The following is a 25,772-nucleotide window of genomic DNA, read 5'->3' as shown; positions in this document are numbered from 1 at the left end:
AAGTGAATCTCTTTTGTGCCGAATAACTAAAACTAAATGCCATCTGAATAGTCCCCAGAAGGCACAATGATACCGATAAACTGCTGTGTCATCATCAGCTGATAGGCACGACTAGATGCAGAAACAGAGGGGTGTGGGGCCAGCACACTGCTCTCCCGGCTGTTGTCAGCGTTTGTGACTGGAGCTGCTACTTCTTGATGAAGTAGCTCCTCAGTTAGCTTCACAAGCCCTGAATGCACCCCTCTTGCCAAAAGTGCTCAACAGACTCAGAAGGTCCCCCAATTGCAAAACAGCTCTTAACTTTGACGATCTGATAGGTACAATTGTTACCACTGTGACAAGGCCATTGATGTGCTCAGTAATTACCATCTTACATTATTGATGGTTGAAGGATTTTAAGTTCATTGCCTGTGCGTGCCATGTATTTCTTAGGGCTCCTTTTGTAAGTTCCACAGATATGCTTAGCATTTTCATCTGTGAATGACCTGTGCTTTTCTGTTTGTGGATGCAACCATCATATACGAATTTTTGATGCCACTCATAAACATATTTACAATGAGCCATCTCTTTGTGGAATTGTCAGCGAACTGCATGTTGCACATTAACAATGGAGTCAAATTTTGCTACTGCAGCACACAATGTGACCTTTCCATATTTTACCACTTTCCACAAGAAGTCAGTCTGGAAATCTTCATCTCGTGGCGTGGCGTGTTTCAGGAAACACCATGATCAGACCTGTGGTATGCTTGACGAAACATGTAATCCATATTTTCAGTATTTACTTACTTGTATTATAAATGTGAAAGTAACTCTGCTACTTTTCCGTCATTAAACTGCTGAACCGATTTTGATGTAATTTGGAATGGAGACAGCTTGAACATTGAGAGTGACCATAGGGTACTTTAGAACATAAGAAAAATCTATTACTAAGAGGGTGAAGTTGAGAATGGAACATTGTTTTCTTACACCAGTGACCATAATCCAAGTTAAAAATTATTAAATTTATTGCATAATGTACAAGCAGTATAATGTATGGCTACTTCATTGACAAAGTGAATAGATGCTCATTCCTGCCCATGCTCCTCCACCCACACTGGCCAGCAGTGATGTTTAACTCAACAGACAGATACATGTGGGCAGCTAATGTTACTGCATGTACAAATACTATAAAATATGTTCTGCATCAATCTACTAATTATTTATTTTCTTTGTTCAACAGTTTAATGCTATTTAACAACTTTAAGAAGTCCACATTTTGTTTTAGTGCCCAACTTACTTTCTTACCATCTCATCTTAAGAAAATTACTGATATGTGAGTGCAATCATGTGGGTAACAGCTATTGAGAAAAGATTATATTTGTGACCAATACAAATGCATTACAGCTCACGTCTTTCTTGCGGTGTCATCATTTCCCTACATTCAACCAACAGCACAATGGTAACTTTGAACTGAACTTCTGTGCACACTGTTTGAAAACTTTCAACATTTCTTCGCCTAGGAATGTTGAAGTTGTTTTCTACCTTTTGTGGGTTGTGAGAGGTAAATTCTTGAAACCTGCTCCCTCTTTTCGAACAACCCTGTGCAAGGGCTGGTCAGGAAGTATCTGACCTTATTTTTTATTGTTGTAACCAACAGTGGTATTGAGGCACGCATGATCTCTATGTCTGTAGGCAAGGGTAATGCACATGCTTGATTACTTTCATGATTTCAGAAACAACCAGTCATTGGCTAGCTGTTGACAAGTGAACACATGAAAGTGGTGGTTGTTGGGTTTTGTGTTGTGGGCAAAATGACAGAAAAAGTGGAACAACATTATTGCATCAAATTTTGTTTTCAGCTTGATAGTTCTCAAGTTGAAACAATCCGCAAGATTTGACAAGTGTTTGGAGACAAAGAAATAGGTCCCTTACAGATAAAGGAGAGGTACCACTTCAAAGGTGGTGACTCTTCAGTGAAGAGTGAGGCGCATTCAGGTAGATCCTCAATAACTGCAAATAGGGTTGTTACTGATTATATAAGGAGCCTGGTGATGCAGCATAGACACATCTCAATCAGTGAACTTGCAGACAAGATTAAAATTAGTAATGGAACATTTGGGCTGTGGAGGATCTCAGCGAAATCTGTGCCACGGTTGCTAACAACTGAGCAGGAACAACTTCATTCAGGGATCACAAAAGGCATGCAATATACTGTGAACAGTAATCTCAAGTTTCTTAACACACTGGCCTCTGGTGATGAGTCCTGGGTTTATGGGTCCATCCAGAAACAAAGTTCCAGCCATTGCAATGGAAGCATCCATCATCCTGGACAAGAGAAACCCAAAAATGTGAGGCAGGTCCACAGCAATGTGAAAGTTATGCTGAATATATTTTTTAACTCTAATAGTGCAATACATCATGAGTATGCTCTGGAAGGTGCTAATGTCAATAACAAGTATTATCAAGAGGTTCTGTGTCCCATTCGTGAAGCAGTGAGATGCAAATGGCCAGATTTGTGGGCAATGGGTAGATGGTGCCTTCACCACGATAATACACCCTCTCATCGTTCTCACTTAATTCAAAGTTTTTTGGCCAAACACAACATGGCTGTGTTTTGTCAGCCTCCCTATTCATCTGACCTAGCATTTTGTGATTTCTGACTTTTCACTAAACTGAAAAAGACTCTGAAGGGAAGCAGATTTCTGAACAGGGGAAGACATTATGCAAAATTCAATGGAGCAGCACCATTCCGAAAGAGGCTTTCCAGTGATGCTTCCAGCAATGACAGCAGCATTGGGAGAGGTGTGTAGAAATTGGAGGGGACAACTTTGAAGATGACTAGTGTCAAACAATTGTACTGAATAAAGATTTATTTTATAAATAAAAATCGGGTACTATTTGAACAGCTCTTGTATTTGTAAAGGGTGATCAAAAAGTCTCTGTTTGACAGTGCTGCTGCAGCATATATTCGTGAACTATATTAAAACTTATTACCAGATGCATCCTAACAGGATCAATGTGCTGTTATTCTTTTCTCAGCTGCCAAAGGACAAACACTGGCAGACATACATTGGAGAATGAAGAATATGTAGGAGGCAGTATGCCTATCAAAAACCACTGTTGTGATCCTGGAAAAGTGCGACAAGGGGGGCAGCTGCTTCATAATAACACACATCCCCATATCACAAATGCCATAAGACAAAAGTTACACAAACTCAAGTGGGAGACACTTGAATACCCACCCTACAGTCCTGATCTAAGGATAGGCGTCGAAGGGTGAATGATTCCTATCAGACAAGGATGTGTAGCAGGCACGCAGCGGGACACAGTGTTTTACCAAAAGGGTATCTTCAACCTGATGCAACAGTGGGGTGATTGTCTCAATGCTCATGGCATGTTTGCTTGATTTGGGTTTCTGAACAGTATAGCCTTTGAATTGAAAGCTTTTGATCACTTCTTATAACTTGTTTCACAATCATGGACATGTGGTACATACCATTTTGACCATTTAATGTCAGCCAGATGATGGTGTTGTTGTTGTTGTTGTGGTCTTCAGTCCTGAGACTGGTTTGATGCAGCTCTCCATGCTACTCTATCCTGTGCAAGCTTCTTCATCTCCCAGTACTTACTGCAACCTACATCCTTCTGAATCTGCTTATCGTATTCATCTCTTGGTCTCCCTCTACGATTTTTACCCTCCACACTGCCCTCCAATGCTAACTTTGTGATCCCTTGATGCCTCAGAACATGTCCTACCAACCGGTCCCTTCTTCTTGTCAAGTTGTGCCACAAACTCCTCTTCTCCCCAATTCTATTCAATACCTCCTCATTAGTTATGTGATCTACCCATCTAATCTTCAGCATTCTTCTGTAGCACCACATTTCGAAAGCTTCTATTCTCTTCTTGTACAAACTATTTATCGTCCATGTTTCACTTCCATACATGGCTACACTCCATACAAATACCTTCAGAAACGATGTCCTGACACTTAAATCTAGACTCGATGTTAACAAATTTCTCTCCTTCAGAAACACTTTTCTTGCCATTGCCGGTCTACATTTTATATCATCTCTACTTCGACCATCATCAGTTATTTTGCTCCCCAAATAGCAAAACTCCTTTGTTACTTTAAGTGTCCCATTTCCCAATCTAATTCCCTCAGCATCACCCGACTTAATTCGACTACATTCCATGATCCTCGTTTTGCTTTTGTTGATGTTCATCTTCTATCCTCCTTTCAAGACACTGTCCTTTCCATTCAACTGGTCTTCCAAGTCCTTTGCTGTCTCTGACAGAATTACAATGTCATCGACAAACCTGAAAGTTTTTATTTCTTCTCCATGGATTTTAACACCTACTCCGAATTTTTCTTTTGTTTCCTTTACTGCTTGCTCAATATACAGATTGAACAACATCAGGGAGAGGCTACAGCCCTGTCTCATTCCCTTCCCAACCGCTGCTTCCCTTTCATGTCCCTCGACTCTTATCACTGCCATCTGGTTTCTGTACAAATTATAAATAGCCTTTCGCTCCCTGTATCTTACCCCTGCCACCTTCAGAATTTGAAAGAGAGTATTCCAGTCAACATTGTCAAAAGCTTTCTCTAAGTCTACAAATGCTAGAAATGTAGGTTTGCCTTTCCTTAATCTTTCTTCTAAGGTAAGTCGTAAGGTCAGTATTGCCTCACGTGTTCCAATATTTCTTCAGAATCCAAACTGATCTTCCCCGAGGTCGGCTTCTACCAGTTCTTCCATTCGTCTGTAAAGAATTCACGTTAGTATTTTGCAGCTGTGGCTTATTAAACCGATAGTTTGGCAAATTTCACATCTGTCAACACCGGCTTTCCTTGGGATTGGAATTATTATGTTCTTCTTGAAGTCTGAGGGTATTTCGCCTGTCTCATACATCTTGCTCACCAGATGGTAGAGTTTTGTCAGGACTGGCTCTCCCAAGGCCGTCAGTAGTTCTAATGTAATGTTGTCTACTCCCAGGGCCTTGTTTCGACTCAGGTCTTTCAGAGCTCTGTCAAACTCTTCACGCAGTATTGTATCTCCCATTTCGTCTTCATCTACATTCTCTTCCATTTCCAGAATATTGTCCTCAAGTACGCCGCCCTTATATAGACCCTCTATATACTCCTTCCACCTTTCTGCTTTCCCTTCTTTGCTTAGAGCTGGGTTTCCATCTGAGCTCTTGATATTCATACTAGTGGTTCTCTTTTCTCCAAAGGTCTCTTTAATTTTCCTGTAGGCAGTATCTATCTTACCCCTAGTGAGATAATACATCCTTACATTTGTCCTCTAGCCATCCCTGCTTAGCCACTTTGCACTTCCTGTCAATCTCATTTTTGAGACATTTGTACTCCTTTTTGCCTGATTCATTACTGAATTTTTATATTTCCTCCTTTCATCAATTAAATTCAATATTTCTTCTGTTACCCAAGGATTTCTACTAGCCCTCGTCTTTTTACCTGTATGATCCTCTGCTGCCTTCACTCCTTCATCCCTCAGAGCTACCCATTCTTCTTCTACTGTATTTCTTTCCCCCATTTGTGACAATTGTTCCCTTATGCTCTCCCTGAAACTCTGTACAACCTCTGGTTTAATCAGTTTGTTGAGACCCCATCTCCTTAAATTCCCACTTTTTTGCAGTTTCTTCAGTGTTAATCTACAGCTCATAACAGATGATGATGGAATGGTCTAAAATAGTTGCAGCAACATAAAAGTTTTGAAGCGGCTTTTTACTGGAATATAAAAAAAGAGTCTTCTGTGAAAGCTGTGGGGCACAACTTAAGACAATGAGGGCTAGTCATAAAGTTATTTCTTTGCAGGAATGTGTGTGCAGTCCTGGTACACACTGAAATCCCACTACACAATACCATAGAGCACTCATACAGGAGCCAAAACAAATGCCACAGTCAGTCTCCACTTTATCAATGGGTTGCACATTTTTGTTTTGGCTCTTGTAGCAGTGCTCTATGGTATGTGGTGTGGGATTTCAGTGTGAACCAGGACTACACACACATTCCCACAAACAAAAAAATTAATTATGCAACAGTATTTTTATGAAGTGATAATTAAAACATTATGACCACCCTTGACACTTATCTCTCCTGAACCAAATGGTCTGGAAAATATCCCTGAGATGAAGCCTGGACTGCAAAGGGGAGGGAACGGAATACAAATTTTTGGAATATCCACGTCCACCAATTCCCAAATCTAAAAATATTTGTGGCTTGAAAACAGTTTCAGTCGAATGAGTAATTTATGGCAGCTGTAAACGTGTATTTTTCCATGCCTTGCAGCATCTGAGCAGTGCTGATAAATGAATTTTGATCTACAAGCAGTCTTTCATCACTTGGCCAAGAACTTTTCACATTGCCCTTATGGCAGTTTCTTTTAATACTAGAAATTTCATGGTTATATACATCAATGGCATAAGCTGATATTAACACACGTTTATTTCAATATTCAAGCTAATTTCACAGTGAACTTATATTTCATGGTTTTATTAACAAGGCAAGACTTGTGATGACTTTCATCAATTTAAATAAAAGAAACTGCTAAGGAACAGTAGCTATTACTCAGTGTATGTTGTATGTTAAAGGGTAGTTCTAACACGTGGTAGATATCTTCGTATCTTTTATAAAACATATTGCTACATTTACGTCTATCGTCGTCATGTTGGATATTTCAATGCTACTGTAATTTCCTCTCTTTCTTGTTGTCCGGCCTGGTGGTCTAGTGGTAAAGTGCATGCCTGGAAACTGAGAGGTTGTGTGATCAAATACCAGCCAAATGACTGAATTTTTTCAGTCTGCCTTTAACCTAGCCTTCACCACTGAATGATGTGAAGATTCACCAGGAAGAAATCATGGTTTGGATTCCGTGTGAAACTGTAGGTCCTCTTTTTCCTGATAGGATATCTAGGATATCTTAGGGACATGCTAGTCACTGAAGTGGGGTCCAAGTGAAAGACTTTCACTGTGGCAGTGAGCTACACGAAATTTCATTATTATCTTTCTTGTTCCATTTGCATATGACAAGGTATAAAGAATTGTAACAAAGTGTTCCCTGACATGCTGTGGGCTCATCTTCTTGGATGTTTTGCGTACACAATCTGCCACCCTGTGGAATTAGGTTTTGCCCAACCTGGACCTGATTTTCCCTCATCCACTTAAAGTGAGCTGAAGTGAAGATTCACACTACAAAATGAGTTTTGTGGTTGGAACCTACTAGGCTGGCAGCTGGCTTAAGGCCTACTGATTGTCCCACTATGTGTGTTTTTATTTTTTTTTCCTAGCTCCTTAAAAAAGCACCAGATCTCAATGGGAAGCAGCACTTTCCAGGGGTGCTTTTAATGAAAGAAGGGAATGCCAAGAAAACTTAAAGAATTTTAGGGGTGCTAGAGCCAGAACAATCTAGGAGTTGTCTGGCAGTTCTTCTGGGAATAGAAGATGGATGTGGGCCCTCTAGGTGTGGAGGTGATGTTTAATCCATTAATTGCTACTGAAGAGTTAACTCTTTAATATTTTGCTGTCCCCTGTGTGCTGATACTGAATAGACACACCACCACTCATGCACCAGAGTGCCACTGAGTTTAAACATACAGCTGAATTTCTGCCCCATACATCAGTAGCTTTTCACAGTTCTGGCTGCAAAGTTGTGTTCACGTTCTTTGTCTGGTGCAATCTTGATTTGCATCATTCAGCTTCACTTTATGTCTTACTGTTCAAGGGGTTGTGGTTACACCAATGAAGAGACCACAGTGATACTAAGAGCAACAGTGAGGATGAATTATTCAGTGTTGATCTAACTGATAATTCCTCCACGAATTCTGAAAGTGACAGTTCTAAGCTGTCTACGGGGCAGGTGTTACACCACAGTCTTATGTTTCAACAAGAGAACTGATTGACAGTTCTTCGGTTTCTGAAAGTGACTGTAACTTCCAGAATGCGTTACACCAAACCTGGATCAAAAACCATTGAAGGAAAAGCCATCTCCAAATCTCTGCAGATTTTTAACAACTGTAGATTTGCAGAGGAGCTTTGAAGTCATAAAGAAATTTTTACACCTACAATAAGGATCATCTCAGTAGTGGCAAATCCTGGTGTGACACAAACTGACATCACAGAAAACACTCCAGAAATACTAAGCACAGTGCAAGGAAGACCACTCATAACTACAATACAGGTAGGAGGCCGAATGCAATCTACTTAGCCCAAGTAGATGCATTAGGCGAAACTGACACAGTGCCGAAATAAGCATGCAACAAGCACTTCTGGAACAATGTTTCATATTCCTGAATTAGGAATTACTGATCTGCAGAAACCTCTAACTTATTCCACTAGTGTGGAAAACTTTGAAGAATTCCCTGGGATGTTCCTGGTTAATCATTTTACATTTTTTTATGGCAGTGTTGTGGTAGTGGGTAGGCATGTGATGGGTATCAGACTGCAGGCCTTTTATCTAACTGGAGGAAAAACTGGATGGAAAAGATGGACACGCAAGAATTAAGTAATGCTAATACATGGCATTTAGTTCAGTGGAAGCTTTTAAATGTTCTTTTTGTGCAGCTTTCAACTGTTACTTTGTTTTGTATTTACAGGGATTATCTGCAGGACTTGCAAAGGACCAATGACTGTTAGCAGTGTACATTTTCCAGTACAGTGGCTGGATCTCTGAATCTTTCTGAATGCAGTTACATTGTTGCAGGGTATATATGTTTGGGGTGCAAATTAACCTTGTCTCACAGGTCAAAATGAGGCTTGCAACTTTTATTTGTAAGTGTTAACAATGTGAGAACTGATCGATCTTTGTTTACATATAAACATTTCCTTATTAATCAGTGGTGGAATATCTTACATAATTGGTCTAAGATGTTGCACATCTCTAAAAGACCATGGTTTCTGGACATGAGTGAGACACTATGTGACTAGGAAATTTCTGTGAATTAAGCAAAGGAATGTTTCAAAATTATTGTTGAAAAACATCTGCGTAACCCGTGGTCATTTGGGAGAGCTGACAGGAAGTAATGTGTTGCTTTACTTTTCTAGAAACTTAATGCACTCTGAATATTAACAGAAAGATTTTACTTGATGTACACCTCTAGAGTTATATAATAACCTCTGATGCTCACACAGTTACAAAGTGAAATTCGTGACCTAATACATTGGTCTCTTTTTGATATTCTCCACTATTCCTACTTGCTAAGGGCCCAAAACTGAGTAGCAATGCTCTAAAAAGGACAAACGAATAATTTTAACAATAATATGAAAAAGATACATAGCTACTCACCACATAGAGATGGCACTGAGTCATAAACAGGCTCAATCAAAAATACTGAGCCTGTCTGCAACTTGGGCCTGCCTGCGACTCAACGCCTCCTCTATGTGGTGAGTTGTAATCTATCCTTTCATATTGTTGCTTTTCCATCTTGGACTTTCAATTGTTTGAAAATAATAATTTTGTAACCTAGCTCATTTGTGGGTGGATTCTGATACCTTACAATCTTCTCAAATGTATTAATTTGTCACACACTTTTCCTATGAGTTTGTATGTAGGCTAATTGCCATAGCTTTATTTAAATTCACACTACTTGAGAGGGCCGCCATGAAAAACAAGTGACTGGATAGCAATGAAACCTTGCGAAAAAATTTGTAAGGACATGCAGAAAAGAAATGAGTAAAGCACTGAAAGAAATGCATTTTAATTTCTACATGAGATGGTTATATTTGTTAACTGTGTAGTGTGTTTACATTCTAGGTTACGAATGTTACTTAAGCTGCCAACCATCTGCATCCATGACAGCCTGGAACTGCAAGATAGATTGCTCTACTGCTGCCAGAAACATTCCAGGTGGGATGTTGCTGTCCTCCCTCACTATATTCACCTTCAGCCTCCAATACATGTTAAGTGTCCTGTTGATAAAACCTGTCCTTCAGGTGAACCGGCAGCCAGAAATCACACAGGCTCAAATCAGGTGATTTTGGTGGCCACACAGTTTGAAACGATTGGCCAATGATTCGGTTTTCTCCAAATGTCATATGGAGTAACCCAGTAACCTCAAGACCAGTTCTAGTCAGTGCAGCTCCATTGTGCACCAAAACAGTTGAGTCCAAAGCACCTATCTCCCATAGAACATGAGTCACATGTTGGCAAAGCAGATACAATAACATGTGCCATTCACATTGCATGCCTTGATCATATAAAGTTGGGTACTCATACGGTTAATAGTTTTCCGTCTACACCAGCTCAAGTAACAAAAGCCTAATTATAATCACCCTGTACGCCACGAGACTGCATTAGCGATTAGTGTCATTACCATGCCAGGTAGGGTGCATAAGGGACGTGAACATGAAAAAGATGTTGAGTAATCACTTAGGGACACGGAGATGCTGCATATACGTGTGAGACAGCATTATCACCACCCTACAGAGTTTGAAAGGGACCTCACTGTTGGTCTCTATTTGGTTAGCTGGTCAAATCATGTAATCTCCAGATTTGTGGAGCATTCAGATGTGACAGTGGGCACGGGAACATGATAGGAGGCATACTTCTTATGAAGGTTCCCTTTCAACCACGTCTGACCATCACAAGAGATTAACACTGTACTGTTTACCAAGCACATCATAACTGCTTCACATCTGTGCCAGCCCCCCCACCCCCTCCCCCCGAGAACAAGTAGGTGGACTCCATGCGACACTGTGTGTCATCCCGTACCCTCGGTCAGAGACTATAAACAGTCAGATTAGGAAACCAGCGTTCCACGCATAGACTGAAATTAAAAAGATACTACACAGCTGTGTTTGGAGTCGTGCTGTAACCAGCAAGAATGGACTGCCAAGGAACAGTACTGCACTGTATTTGGCATTGAATCACGGTCCAGCAATATCCCAAATACCACTGTCAACAAGTAGGCTGATGATCTGATGAGAGCTTCCATTCTTCCAACACTTTAGAGAGGCACAATGGTGTTACGCCTGATGTGAGTGACTTCAGGTTGTGGCTGGTAATCACTGGGGAAATTCTGATAGCACAACAGTACATCAGACTTCGTATGTTCTATGTTACCTTTCACATGACACTATCATGGTCCCATTTTTCAACAGGACAATGCTCATCTGTACATGGCATGATTTTAAGATATTCCTATGCTCAGCAAGAGCCTTAGTTCTGTCTTGATTTTGGATGTCAATTCTGTCCCAGTGTCAGTACATCAAAAACAGTTACAAGAGCTGTGGGCTAGCTTGCCTTGGAGAGGATAGTACTACTTTATGACACCCTTTCCACTTGCATCAGTGCATAAATAAATGCCAGAGTGGGGTTTGACAACACACTTTTAAGACTTCTTACAATGCCAGTTTTTTTGTAAACCTTACTGATTCAGTTTTGCAATCCCTGAATAAAATTGCATACCTCTCACTAGTGAAGTTTCATTCCATTGCCTCCTGATCCTCTGGATACTTAACTTTCTTTTATATTTGTGTGTGTGTGTGTGTGTGTGTGTGTATTTTTTATTGTATCCAGCGCCATTGTATAGTCCAGCAGAGACCGAAGGCACATAAGATCACCCAAAACCTTAGTAACATTTTCAGACTTGTATATGTGCCTGTTGACAGCTCCAGTGATTCATAACTAGTTGTTTAAGGGCAACAATTACCCTAGCAACAAACAATCAAAGAATGAGCTTGGTCACACCATATTCTGTTCACTGTTGTCATATTGCTTTGCTACTTCAGGTATCAGTAACCAGTCAGTCCCGATGCCACAGCTGGTAATATAACAACTGTTTACATTGTTTCTCTGTGCAACATGTTAATTTTATGTGGCAATGCCCTAAAGTAGCTGCAAAATTCCATAGAAAAGTGATAACTATTACCATGCTGTTAAGCAAATCAGATGATATATGTCAACTCTTGTGAATATATCCAGAATGGAAAGCCTAGCTGTTGCTATCACAGCTATATTGTGTGTGGGGAGGAACATGAACCAACACTGCCCAGCACATGCCCAACTGTCAATCACTTTGTTATTCTGTTTGAGGTCCATATATCTTCCATTCAGTGCTTTTCAGTATCATAATGATTTGTCTTTTCATCTATTTATATCTAACAAGTAATATCCTCACTTTACCAACCACTGGACCTCAAGAGTCATCCAGACTTTAGTTACAGTTTTCTGGCATTGTGACTTTCATACCTATGAAAATATCACTACCAAACAGCTTCATGTAGCTGCCGCCATTTACCAACAGATCATGAAAAATGGTGTATCTAGCTGTGTACCTATTTGTTAAGACTTCTTTTACTGTATATATCAGTGCCCATTTAAGTATTCACATGTCACTGCACTTGCGTGTTCAGTCCCTGTTCCTTTCTTAACGTTCTGAAGAAAGGCCTTTTAATGTTCCAAAAAGCTCAAGACTGTATGTAGTTAATTTTAAAATTGCAATGCTCAGATAATTTATGAATAGGAATGGGTGAGCAGTGAAAATTTTCAATTATTCACACAAAAGGATATTAAAACAGAGAATCTTTAAGAATCCCTATAAAATTTATTCGTACAAAAATAATCTTTACACATTATAGTAACAACCCAGTCTATAGGTACCAAACAATGTTTACATATGACTTCAACATTAAAACCCATTTTTCGGCGTGACAAAACACCATTACTCATCCTCTTAAAAGAATGGCTGCCACATCATTCTTTTGGAAGTATACCCTTACACTACTTCCAAATGTAAGCAATTTTCATCTGCTATTGAATCCACCAACTGACACTACATCTAGTAATGGAAAGTTGTGTGTGCTTTTGGGTCTCGGGTGTTATTGCATACGCACACTCCTCTATTCCTTCATCCTTACACTTCCACTTGCACCCTCAATTTATCAATGGATGCTTGCACTTGACTTCTCATTGTTGATATTATGTCCTTTGGATCTGGAGCACTTGTTATTGCAGTTCCAGAGACTATCATATTGGCTCCTGCCTGCAAAAGTAAAAGGAAAGTTCCAGAATATCAGTCAATGTCAGAAACTGCCATTAAATTGTAAAAACTGGGTGGAAATACCATGACAGCCGACAGCTACGATTTATATCTCAAGTTGTTTGGAAAGAGTTACCCAATTTCATTCATGTAAACATTCTTAACAAACACAGAGAATTTACAAGTTATGAATGTCACACTAGTAAATCATGTACACATGCAGGAATGTAATTTATATTTCCAAAATGAGAATAAAGCACACAAAATTCCAAACTAATGCTCAAAATACACCACTACCCTTTAAAATAACACCACAGTAGATAGCAAGTAACGAATTTTTAGTTACTGTGCATATACATTGTAGGTGGAAGAACATGTTATTAAATTTTTTAAGGGATTTGGGGTTCTACAGGTATGATATTTAATACAAAGAGCTTCCACTTTAACAGCAGTAATCAGGTTAACCCAGCTGTGCACAGAGTTGAGCTTGGATGACAGGTACTGATAACTCACTCCATGCTGCTTCAACTTTTTGCCCGAGTTAATAAACAGCAATTGCTGGTGACATGCCAGTCTCTTAAAAACTCACACCCAGGGTCTTCACTGAGTGAGATATCTGAAGAATGAGCTGGCCAGGACAACAGTCTAGCACCCTCTGTACTGACAAGAAGATGTTCTTAGTGGTGGGATCAACTTTTTGAAATCATCTATACGCTCATGTGGGTTAGAGTACCTGGTATCTTACCCTGTGGCCGGCCATTCACTCTCATGGGTTCTAGTTTGCAAGTAATTAACAATTTTTTTTTTGCTTGTTCTAGAGCTTCAAAATTGAACACAATCATCATCTAAGCAATGGTGTAATGGTTAGCATCTTAGTCTGATGTGGAGATTGTTGTTTCCAATCTTGCTTGGTGCTTCAAAATTTATTTTTAAATCTTTATAGAAATGACAGGTATGTTCAATTAATTAGCTTACATTTATTTTTTAATTTCTAATCCTTTGCCACATCATTTTAATCAGAATACTAACTTTTTCATTTGCTATATTTTCTTCTTCCTATCTTTAAGAAATTTCAGCATTACAGCGCGTCAGCAATCGTAAGTATCGAAATAATTATAAAAATCTGCCTCGATTGCACAAAGTACCTGGTGTTTACCTAGGTTTCAGCATGGATAACCACGCCTTCTTCAGAACAATTTTATAAAACAGCTTGCCTAAATGGGCATAGTCAAAGGCTAAAATAAACACCTACAGGGGCAAGACCCCATAAATTTTTTTTTTATACAAATACACGGTACATATTTACCAAGTCAATAATATTACTTATCTCTGTGTGTGCTGCCTCGGCCTAGCCAACGTACAATGGTCACAGGCTCCCCACCGAACTAAGAGAGCCTGTGACAAATGTGTCAATACTAACAATATCTGAACAAGATTGTTGGAGTTAGAATCTGAGGCACTTGACCAGTGACCTACACAAAGCTCACGAATTGACACTGCATATCAATCTGATCACCTTTCTATGGGCCAGGAATATTACTGACTAGTTTACAGAGTTGCTCCAAAGTATAAAATCGTAAGAGATAAAGTGAAAGTAAGTTAAGGAAACAAGCCTTCATGTTTCAGTGCCTGCCAGTTGAGATCATGCATAGTCAAGATAGCAGCATTCGGTTCCTCTACAAATTACTGAAAATGATACTTCCAACAAAGCCTTCCATTTACCCCAAAGAATTTAAAATGGTTAAATTAACTGAACATGTGACACCATTAAGACAACAGAATATCACTCCCACACAATAGATCTGATGGAGCCACTGCAGCAGAATGTGCACTAATATGGAACTTCCTTGCAGATTAAAACTGTGTGCTGGAACGAGACAAACTCGAGACCTTTGCCTTTTGTGGGCAAGTGCTCTACCATCTGACCCGTCCTCATAGCTTTAATTCAACCAGTACCTTGTCTCCTACCTTCCGAACTTCACAGAAGCTCTCATGTAGACATTGCAGAACTAGCACTCCTGGAAGAAGGGATATTGCGGAGACATGACTTAGCTACAGCCTGGGGATGTATCCAGAATGAGTTCGACACTCAGTCCGGCACATAGTTTTAATCTGCCAAGACGTTTCAGATCTCATGGAATTACATTTTCTTTGAGACGTGTATCTCAACTTAATCTTTGATAATGATATGAGCTGAAGAAAAGAACTAAAATTTGTACCATGGCTGGGACATGAAATAAGGTCTCCTGCTTACTAGGCAGATGTACTAACCATTACCACCATAGCAGCATGGCTACTAACAACTTAAGAAGTGGAAAATGGGCTGAAGTCGTGGACTGAAGTTTATGCTAAGGACAGGAATGGTCTGGGGTAGGCTGTGTAGTTAGGTTAACCATGCTGCTATGGTAGTGTAATAGTTATCACATCTGCTTAGTATGCAGCCAACCCAAGTTCAAGTCTCAGCTGCGGTATAAATTTTAATTGATTTCTCTAGCTTCTACCATAACTTTCATGATAGTTCTGACTCAGAAATTGTATGCACTGGGTTTTGTTGCAGTTAAGCTTTAATTCTCTGAAGGCCACATGATGATATTGACTAATCTGTTGGCTATATCATATACATTGAAGCGCCAAAGAAACTGGTATATGCATGCGTATTCAAATACAGAGATACGTAAGCATGCAGAATACTGTGCTGCGATCAGTAATGCCTATATAAGACACCAAGTGTCTGGTACAGTTGTTAGATCGGTTACTGCTGCTACAATGGCAGGTTATCTAGATTTAATTGAGTTTGAAAGTGTTGTTATAGTCGGCGCACAAGCGATGGGAGACAGCATCTCAGATGTAGCGATGAAGTGGGGATTTTTCCCATACAACCATTTCACAGGTCTACCATGAATATCAGGAATCCGGTAAAACATCAACTCTCCGACATTACTGCGGCTGGAAAAAGATCCTGGAAGAACGGAACTGACAATGACTGATGACAATAGTTCAATGTGACACAAGTTTAACCCTTCCGTAAATTGCTGCAGATTTCAATGCTGGGCCATCCACAAGTGCCAGCGTGTGAACTATTCAATGAAACATCATCAACGGGCTTTCGGTGCTGAAGGCCCATTCGTGTACCCTTGATGACTGCATGACACAAAGCTTTATGCCCAAAACAGGCCTGTCAACACCGACACTGTACTGTTGATGAGTGGAAACATGTTGCCTGGTCAGGTGAGTCTTGTTTCAAATTGTATTGAGGGGACGGATATGTATGAGTATGGAGACACCTCATGAAGCCATGGACCCTGCATGTTAGCAGGGGACTGTTCAAGCTGTTGGAGACTCTAATGGTGCGGGGCACGTGCAGTTTGAGTGGTATGGAACCGATACATCTAGATATGACTGACAGGTGATTGCACATAAGCATCCTGTCTGATCGCCTGCATCCATTCATGTCCATTGTGCATTCCGACGGACTTTGGCAATTCCAGCATGACAACGTGACATCCCACACATCCAGAACTGCTACAGAGTGGCTCCAAGAACACACTTCTGCGTTAAAACACTTCCGCTGGCCACACAACTTCCCAGACATGAACATTATTGAGCATATCAGGGATGCCTTGCAACGTGCTGTTCACAAGAAATCTCCATCCCCTCTTACTCCTACATATTTATGGACAGTGCACAGGATACATGGTGTCAGTTCCCTCCAGCACTACTTCAGTCATTAGTCAGGTCCATGCCACGTTATTTTGCAGCACTTCGGCATGCTGGTGTGGGCCCCACACGATATCAGGCATGTGTATGTTTCTTTGGCTCTTCTGTGTATATTCAATAACACATGCATAATCTGCAGACAGGCTTCTTTGAATCATCTGTCATGTTTAGTAGCAGGGAACTGATATACACTATATAATCAAAAGTATCAGGACACCTATTAGTGGACATTAAAATGGGGTGTATTAACCATTTGTCCTTATGACAGCTTGAGATCTGCTGGGGATACTTGCGACAAAGTGTCCGAATGTCTGGAGGAATGGCTGCTCGTTTTTCCTCAAGAGCCAAATCCACATAATGTAGTGATGTCAGACACTAGAGTCTGAAGTAAAGGCAATATTCTAGCTCATCCCAAAGGTTTTCCACTGAGTTCACACCAGGATTCTGGGCAGGATAGTCCATCTCAGAAATTTTACTGTCCACAAGCCACTGTCTCACAAATGTTGCTTTATGACATGGTGCATTGTCACACTGATGCAATCACCGTCTTTGAATTATTCCTCTGCTATATGCAGTACACACTGCTATAAAATATCTTCATATTCTAACCCATGTGTGTTCTCTTAAATGCAATAGAGGGACCACGCTCCAATCATGAAAAACACTCCTATACTTTAACACCTTCTCCATGCTCCACTCTTGGTACTACACATGATGGCAGGCATTTGCAAAACTAAATCCTCCTGTTGGATTGCCACAGGGTACAGGGTGATTAATCACTCCAAATCACTCATTTTCAATCATCCACTGTCCAGTGGCATTAATTTTTACACTAAATTTAATGTCATTTAGCACTGATTACAGAAATGTATCTCATGAGATGCTGCTCAACCACTGCAACCCACTCTTTTAACCTCCTTATGCAACATTGCTGTGCTAGCTGACATCTGGTAACACTTTGGAATTCAAGAGTGATTCCTTGTAATTAAAGATATTTATTTTTACATCTACCCTGCACAATGCTGAATGGTTCCTGTCATCTATACAAGAGGTCTGCTTTGTCTCTGTTTGGCTGTGGTTGTTCCTACTAGTTTCCACTTCACAGTCACATGAACAGTAAGCAGGGGCAGCTGTAGAAGGGTTTAGATGTCCCTGATGGATTTGTCACTTGACATCATCCAATGACTAACCCACATTCCAAGTCTCTGAGCCCCCCTGACTGATCAATTTTTATGTTATTACATTACTGCTTCTACACTAACTACATAACTCTCTCCATCTCCTTTTATAATGGCAGGTCATCTCTTGTAATACCTAGCAGTATATTCTGCATTACATCAGGAGTCCAGATACTTTTAATCAGACAGTCTATATGAACAAAAACAACAGACCCAGAGCAGAGGCCAGTGACAAAGCCCCGTCTCAAGTTTGTAATGTAAAGTAGTAGTAATCAGACTGGGAAAAAGTATTGTTTGTAAGCAAAAATATGTAGGTATGAGAGGAGTGCTGGAAGTCATACATCTGTCAGGGTGGATAGTGAATCACATCTATAGCTCAGTTGGTAACAGCACTGCCTGAAAAGGGAATGGTTTTGCATCCAAGTACTGGTCTGATACACAAGTTTAACCTGTTTGGAACTTTCAAAAGAGAGTGCACTCTGCAGCAGAGTGAAAGATTCTTCCTAAAATAGTGTAGTTCATGGCAAATATTTTTATTCCTTTAACCTAATGCAGACCTCAGGCTATGCTATGATACCACACCTGACATTTTGTAGCCATATTTCGTGGCTTGGCCAACTAAATCAAAATATTGGGTTGGAATGTAACCTACAGCTTAAGCTCCACTAGAGATCAGTATTTCATCCAAACAACATTGCATATTCATACAAAGTCAGTTACAACATGGGAAACTTGGATGGCCAGGCAGGGATATGAACCACTGTTCTCTCTCCCCAACCTACCAAAGAAGTAGTCTAGGTGATGAACAATGGTACACAATGACTGATAGTGCTGAACAGTATGTGGGTCACAAACAGTTTTACTTCAATGTCGCTCACAGGTCATTACTGATGATTTTGTGACAACTTTCAAGTAAAGTAGAAACTACGCAAGTGGATACTTCAAAAGAAAATTTAACTGTGCACGCCAAATGTTAAAAGAATTACAAACACTAGAAAGCACACAAGTACAGACAACTAGGGAAATGGCAAAGTAGAGCAGTGCAAAGGCTGATGATAAAGGAACTTAAAATTAACAACTGAGTTAACTGTGGTTCAGCAGGCAATAATTTAAATGACCACCCACAGTAGAGGCATGGAAGTCTGATATTACAAGCAAAAGATAAGACTTGGGAGAAATTAGAAACAGATAAAGAAGAAAGTGCTACTGATGTGAATACTCAATATTAGCAGTAAGATGCTAAGAAAAGTCCACTCTAAACAAGAAATGATTAAAAGTACTGGACATGAGCATTGGCTGAAATTCTTACATGTTCATGGAAGTAGACTTCTACAGAACCCTTTGAAGTTCTTCAGTGGGTTTAAATATGGATATCTGGGATCCCATTGTCAGCTATGAGAGCAAACTGAGTGCACAAAAAAACAAGTCATGCACAGAACATCAGGTGTTCCAATGAGAACAACTGTATAGGGATTGCATGCAGGTAACAAGTGTACTGAATACAGAATGAACCACAGAGATGTGACTGACCATTGTATAAGCACAGAGTTTGAGAGATGTAACTCGTGCAACACATTATCTTCTGAAAGTAGGTTAATTTTATTCAGGACTCCAATACACTGTATCATTCCCCACACTTTTGGGTACAAAACCCAAGTTTCAACATAATTTCCCTTCAATGTGGAAGCCTTATACTGCCTTACTGGGAGGACCTGTATGCTCAGACTCTCTAGTGGTTGACATCACAGCTAACATATTATTGTATTAATAACCTCCCCGTCATCCACATATTGCTTCCCGATAATTCCAGCCTTCATTGGGCCAAACAGATGGAAGTCAGAAGGTGCAAGATCTGGGCTGTAGGGTGGATGATGAATGGTCCCATGATGTTTTGTGAACTCCTCTCGGGTGGGGAGATTTTTGCAAGGCCTTGCATTGTCATAGAGAAGGAGTATTTCATTTGCATTTTTGTGGTGATGAACACATTAAAGTCATTTACTTAATTTTCTGAGGGTAGCACGATACACTTCAAAGTTGATCGTTGAACCATGAGGAAGGACATTAAATAGAATAACTTCTTCAGGGTCCCACAAGACTATTGCTATGACTTCAACAGCTGAGCATGAAGCTTTGAACTATTTCTTCAAGGAGAGGTGGTGTGGGGCTACTCCATGGATTGCCGTTTTGTTTCCAGTTGGAATTTATGAACCCATGTTTCATACCTGTGACTATACTTGACAAAAATTGTCATGATTAGCCTCAGTGTGCAAGGAGTTCTACACAAATGGTCCTTTGTTGCTCTTTATGGTCTTCTATTAAGTGGATAGGAACCCAGTGGTCATACACCTTTGAGTACCCCAACTCATGGACAAAGGGGTTAGAACTGCCAACAGAGATGTCAAACTGTTTAGCGAGGTGTTTGAGTGTGATCCATCTATCATCCAAAACTAAAGTGTCCGCATGTTCCAGCAATGCAGGAATCACAGCTGGCCAGAATGCTGGAGATGAGACATGTCTACGCAACCTTGAACCTTGTTGTGATGATAGATGCATTGCCCAAAGACCTATTGCACTTTTGTTCACTGTCAGGTATACATAGACATTTTGTGAACACCTATGAATATCCACAATGCTCTGGTTTTCTGCCAAAAGAAACTCAATGACAGCTCTCTACCTAGAACACATCTGTATTAGAGACAGCATTTTTAAGCCTATGGATGGTGCTGCCACCTATTGGAACTTCTTGAAACTACGGGGGTTGAAGCGGGCATGCTCCACAATGCCCTAGAGAAAATTCTGCACTTTTTCAACCAAAAATGGCCGAGAGAAAAAGTGTTTCATTACATAATGAAGGCCTTTCATAAATTCTTGACACCTCAGTATCATCCGATGGTAACCATGTGGCTGAAATACTTTGCCAGACTAAAACTATTTTAATATGTAATGGTGCAATAAATATTGCAAAAAGTTGCCCAATACGTAACATATTTAAAATTGAATATACTAGTCACCTCAAATGAAAGTGATTCTGGGACTGGTACCCAAATATAATACTCAATGCAACTACATTTGCATTAGTAGTTGCTACAACTCTTTCAATGGTAATGTCTGCACATCTCAACACATGCTCAACAGCTAAGTTCCCCATTCGGTGTGGCAGTCCTGTTTCATCAGTTATTGTACAACAGAAGGAGGGATGGGTGACACCACAGCATGCAACACACATCAACACAGGAAAGGAGTCTGATGAAGCAAGGCAGTGATGAAAAATTACAACTATCAGTACGTGAAGGAATCACAGAAGTTTACTTTCTAGAGTAATGTCTAAAGGAGGCAGCTACCTGTTCCACAGGCCAATCAGCCTTCCCACTGAAAATGTGTGCTCTCTTCCACAAACAGCTTAATCTGCATGCTCTTCAATTGGAAGATACATCCATTTGTGCCAAAAAATATTGTAACTGCAATCAGAAAAAATATGAAGTCCTTTAGTGTCATGTTTGAGCAGAAATACAGTTTTCTGTATTCATCTGCATCATTTGCATCTGCAAATAGTCTCCTCTTCAGTCTAACGAAGTCTATCACAGATGTGTCAGGCTCACAGACAGCACAAGCAAACTATATGCTCCAACACACAGCTTTAACAAAGTGGCATCACTCAAGCTGTTGATATTTGTTCCCTCATTTACTAACACTTCCTTAACATTATCATGAACAAATAAGGAACTGTGGCATATTTTGTATCAAAAACTGCTAGAAACTGTCACAAGAGTGTACTGCCATGCTGGAAAAGTGCACAACGTGAACTGAGTCAACCACACTACAGTTTTTGGCATTGCTCTTACAAGAATGTAAAATTTTTAGTTAAATTACATGTTTTCTTAGAAATGTATAAATATTACTAGGTACGGCTATACAGCTAGATTTCATTTTAAATTTGAAATCAGAGCAACCTGTGATCTGACAATCTTCTTGGCTTAAAATATGTTTGAATATCACTCACTGTTGCCCCGCCAATTTTAAATAAACTTCTCCCAGTTTTATCTTTCAAGACCGATCAATTTCAGAAATATCATAGGAAAATGTATGGTCAAACAGGATAAATCATGCAAGAAATTACAATTCAAATGTTCAGATATTAGCCTCCCTAGGATGTTCCAGAAATAAACATTTTTGATCCTTACAGTATGAACTTGACACATGGTAACATTTCTAGAAATTACTGCTGACATTTTTTCTAAAACAGAATGCACTGTTTTCAAGACCGTTTTCATTCCACAGCACATCTCTCAAACCCAAGAAAATACCGCAATTCAGATATTACTGTATTTTTCTGTCCATGAACAGAGTGCTATTTTGCATAATTACGAAAATGTGTGCTGTGACAACAGATTTATATTATTAGCTGGGATGAGTTACATTGGAAAACATTTCCATAAATGCAAAGTCCTGTAAAAAAATTTTATTACTGGATTCTCTGATAGCATTTCATGTTATTTTGAGTAATAAACAATGTAAAATTACTAACAAATACCGCTAATTCAACAAACCTCAGCACACTGCTGTATTGTGGACGGTCCCACGCCACCATCTACCTCTATGTCCAGTGCGGGATAATTTTCACGCAACCATCTGACTTTTTCCATCATGTCAGACATGAATTTTTGGCCACCGAATCCTGGTTCCACAGTCATCACTAGAATCATGTCTGCGACATCAACATACTCCTTGACAGCTTCAACTGACGTGCCTGGTTTTAGGGCTACTCCAACCTAGACATGTTTAACTGCAGCATTACCATCTGCTAAATACCTCTACAACGGAAAGCTCTGTGTGTCATTGACTTTGTAAGTTATCACCTATGTTGCTCACCTTCATGCCTGCTTCTCTTACCCTTCGGCACGTTTCATTTACGTCCTCCGAAGCCTCAACATGAAAAGTGTACTGGTTTACTCCTGCATCTGCCATAGGATCTATCCACTGAAAAAGTTTGGACCTTCAACTTTCAGAGATATGTCCGATAGACAAAGCTGCAAGCAAATTAATGAGGAAATCAGTAACAAACGCACCTGGTCAGGATTCGAAACCATCATGTGTGTTTCGAAAAATGTTTTAGGAATCTTAGCCCTTAAGCATTTGACTACCGGATGACCAAATGTTATGTTGGGGACAAAATGACCGTCCATAACATCCAAATGTAAATAATCTGCACCAGCATCAACAAGACGCTTCGATTCATCATGTAATTTAGCAAGATCGGCATTTAAGACAGATGGTCCTATTTTGCAAGTCACGCCGTCTCCCATGACGATAAAATTCTAACCTAAACACCAACTACTATCAAAACATGTGAAATGCAAAGAGTATTCGTAACGCTACACAGAGCTTATACAAGAACAAACACAGGAGCTGGCCACCACAGTCTACTGTGCTGGCCACTGTGTTCATCTCGAAGTATCGAAACATTAGCGGTATGAGCCAAAGCTAGCCAGATTGAGAATACCTACGCCTACGTTACTGAAGCATTTCATGGAAGTTAGCTGTCTTGTTACTCCAGCATACTGTGCTTATAGTTTTCTTGCATCCACACACATTTGTAAATTTTGAATGCGAAGTACAATATCGCTTATTAATATTTGTTATAATTTATTTACAGTCATTTTGCAGGTTTAAAATCAAGGCAGTCATATAAACAAGTTCTGATCTTTTTTTTGGGTAACGCTCATTCAAACATAAACAGGAACTTAATAAAACACACACAGATATCGTAAATTCACAGTCAATACTGTTTTTCCTCCCTTGTTCAGAATTATTCTCAAGATACCAGTTTTATTCTGTCAGTTGTTAATTTTATACTTTTAACTTCTGTTTTAGATGTTTACAACGTAAATTAATTATCAAAAAGTCTTAGCAGCACAAGAATATATAGTACTATAAAATTTAAAATAGTTCTTTTAAGTCTAGTATATATGCCTACACATATTCTAATATTTTTTCAATAATATTTTTTAAATATCACATGTAAATATCTACATCCTTCATATGAATGACAACTGTGCATTTTCACTTGCGTTCACTTCAACTCAGTACAACTCATTACATAAATATCATGTAGAATCTGGAACTATTTTGTCTGTTTATATCATAAGAGTGCACATGTACTTTACAATAGGAGTGTATCGGACGCAACTGATTCAATAGCCATGGGCTCATGCTCATCAGCTAAAATCGACCATAAACTCAGCACAGTGGAAACAGAAGCAACAGAACTATAATCTCAGTCAAACATGATAGTTCAACAAAAATGCGCCTCATCATTAGGATTTGGGGACCAGATCATCATGCAAGGAAGAATCAAAACTTCCTAAAACTTTGCAGAAAACAAGAAACAAATTTTTTGACACTGTTAATATAGTGACATTAACTAAAACAGGAAAACTCAAGTTACTGATGGATACTGATGATAGATTTGGAAATCTGATACTAACAGTACAATAAAGACATTCTCGCTATTCTGATAATTTTGCTTCAAGTGGATATTGCATATTCGAATGAGGACCAGCAGTAAAACTCAAAAACAATAATTTACAAATTTGCATTTGTGGAACATAATAGGCCTAGTGTCTAGTGCTTGACAACTCATTTCACATCTCCTACAGAGCACCTCTCTTTTCTCATAGCTAAATCCACAAACGGTGTCTGTATGCTAACGAAAGCACATGATGCAATGAACCTGAAAAATAAAAATTGATACATTCTGGTGACAAGCCGAATGAACACTTGCCAAGATAGACCAGTATCATTTTAAGATTTGATGACTTTGATGCACAAATCAACAGATAATGGGAATATAGACAACAGCATCAGAAAATTCTCAATGCACATGTCAATAGAGAGTGTAGTGTTGGCAGAAGAGCCAACACTGTGTTTCTAGAGGAGGCCGAAATGCATGCGTTTAATTACACGCTGACTGGCGTGAGGTCTGGAACAGGACAATATCTTGAGAATTCCAAATAAAGTACGTAGATGATGTAATACTTAACTTTAATCCACAATTGTAGAACATCGCTCTTGATGATACATGGTTCACATAATAAATATCAATTGAATACGGCGCCTTGCTAGGTCGTAGCAAATGACATAGCTGAAGGCTATGCTAACTATTGTCTTGGCAAATGAGAGCGTAGTTGTCAGTGAACCTTTGCTATGAACATCGGCTGTACAACTGGGGCGAGTGCTAGTAAGTCTCTCTAGACCTGGCGTGTGGTGGCGCTCGGTCTGCTATCACTCACAGTGGCGACACACGGGTCCGACGTATACTAATGGACCGCGGCCGGTTTAAAGGCTACCACCTAGCAAGTGTGGTGTCTGGCGGTGACACCACAGAGAGCATCTAATAAATACATGTAGAATGGTCATCATTCAAAACAGCCCACACTCTATAAGAAACTTCCATAAAAAATATTCACACGGTAATTATCGATCAACTAAATGGCCTAATACCACATCAATGCAACAATCACTAGAAAATTCGCTCAATAAATCATGAATGTAAGGGTACATAAGGGTCTGACAATCATCTTCCACAACGTTAGTTACAGAACTAATTGGAAAAATATGAGACACATAAAATATCATTTAGTGATCCAGAGTGCTTAAAAAGCATGCTCAGGAGTTTATACCATAAATTCAGACAAACATGCAAACACCAGAGGCCCTTTTTGAGCTCATTGTAGTATGAGCAAAGAAATGTAGCGTTTATCTACAAAAATGTAAACACAGATGATAGATCCAAAAATATGATAGAGCCCTAGAAATCCACATTCGAGCCTGAAAAAACTGAAATAACTCCCAAAAGTTTTTGAAATAAAACATAAAAAATTCAAAACAACCAGGCAAAGTAAACACAT

The 25,772-nt window shown here is 39.6% G+C and overlaps 1 protein-coding gene across 2 annotated transcripts; it reads right to left on the bottom strand.

Annotated features, from left to right (window-relative positions):
• Positions 1-12,498: 12,498 nt before the first annotated feature.
• Positions 12,499-23,237, bottom strand: LOC124717113 (ribulose-phosphate 3-epimerase). 2 transcript variants are annotated; one of them, XR_007005709.1, is made up of 5 exons: positions 22,932-23,237; positions 22,735-22,842; positions 22,413-22,634; positions 21,207-21,323; positions 12,839-12,973 (listed from the first exon to the last, which is right to left on the bottom strand). XR_007005709.1 is itself a non-coding variant. In XM_047243830.1 (4 exons), exons 1-4 carry the CDS (start codon positions 23,166-23,168, stop codon positions 12,845-12,847), a joined length of 696 nt encoding a protein of 231 aa, XP_047099786.1. In that variant the 5' UTR covers positions 23,169-23,235; the 3' UTR covers positions 12,499-12,844. The 2 variants fall into 2 exon arrangements, 1 of the variants encoding a protein (XP_047099786.1); XM_047243830.1 differs by lacking the exon at positions 21,207-21,323 and having other exon boundaries at positions 12,499-12,973; positions 22,932-23,235.
• Positions 23,238-25,772: the final 2,535 nt, after the last annotated feature.

This window comes from Schistocerca piceifrons, chromosome 9 (assembly GCF_021461385.2).
Source record: "Schistocerca piceifrons isolate TAMUIC-IGC-003096 chromosome 9, iqSchPice1.1, whole genome shotgun sequence".
NCBI lineage: Eukaryota > Metazoa > Arthropoda > Insecta > Orthoptera > Acrididae > Schistocerca > Schistocerca piceifrons.
Note: the sequence above shows the minus strand (reverse complement) of the source record. Positions and strands in the feature narration are given on the sequence as shown.

Excerpts from the sequence above, each read along its gene's own strand:
- LOC124717113 (XM_047243830.1), bottom strand. The coding sequence starts at position 23,168 with ATGGGAGACGGCGTGACTTGCAAAATAGGACCATCTGTCTTAAATGCC. Across the intron at positions 22,635-22,734 it reads TAAGAGAAGCAGGCATGAAG|GTTGGAGTAGCCCTAAAACC; the intron begins GTGAGCAACATA and ends AAACATGTCTAG. Across the intron at positions 12,974-22,412 it reads CAATACAGCAGTGTGCTGAG|GCAGGAGCCAATATGATAGT; the intron begins GTTTGTTGAATT and ends TTACTTTTGCAG.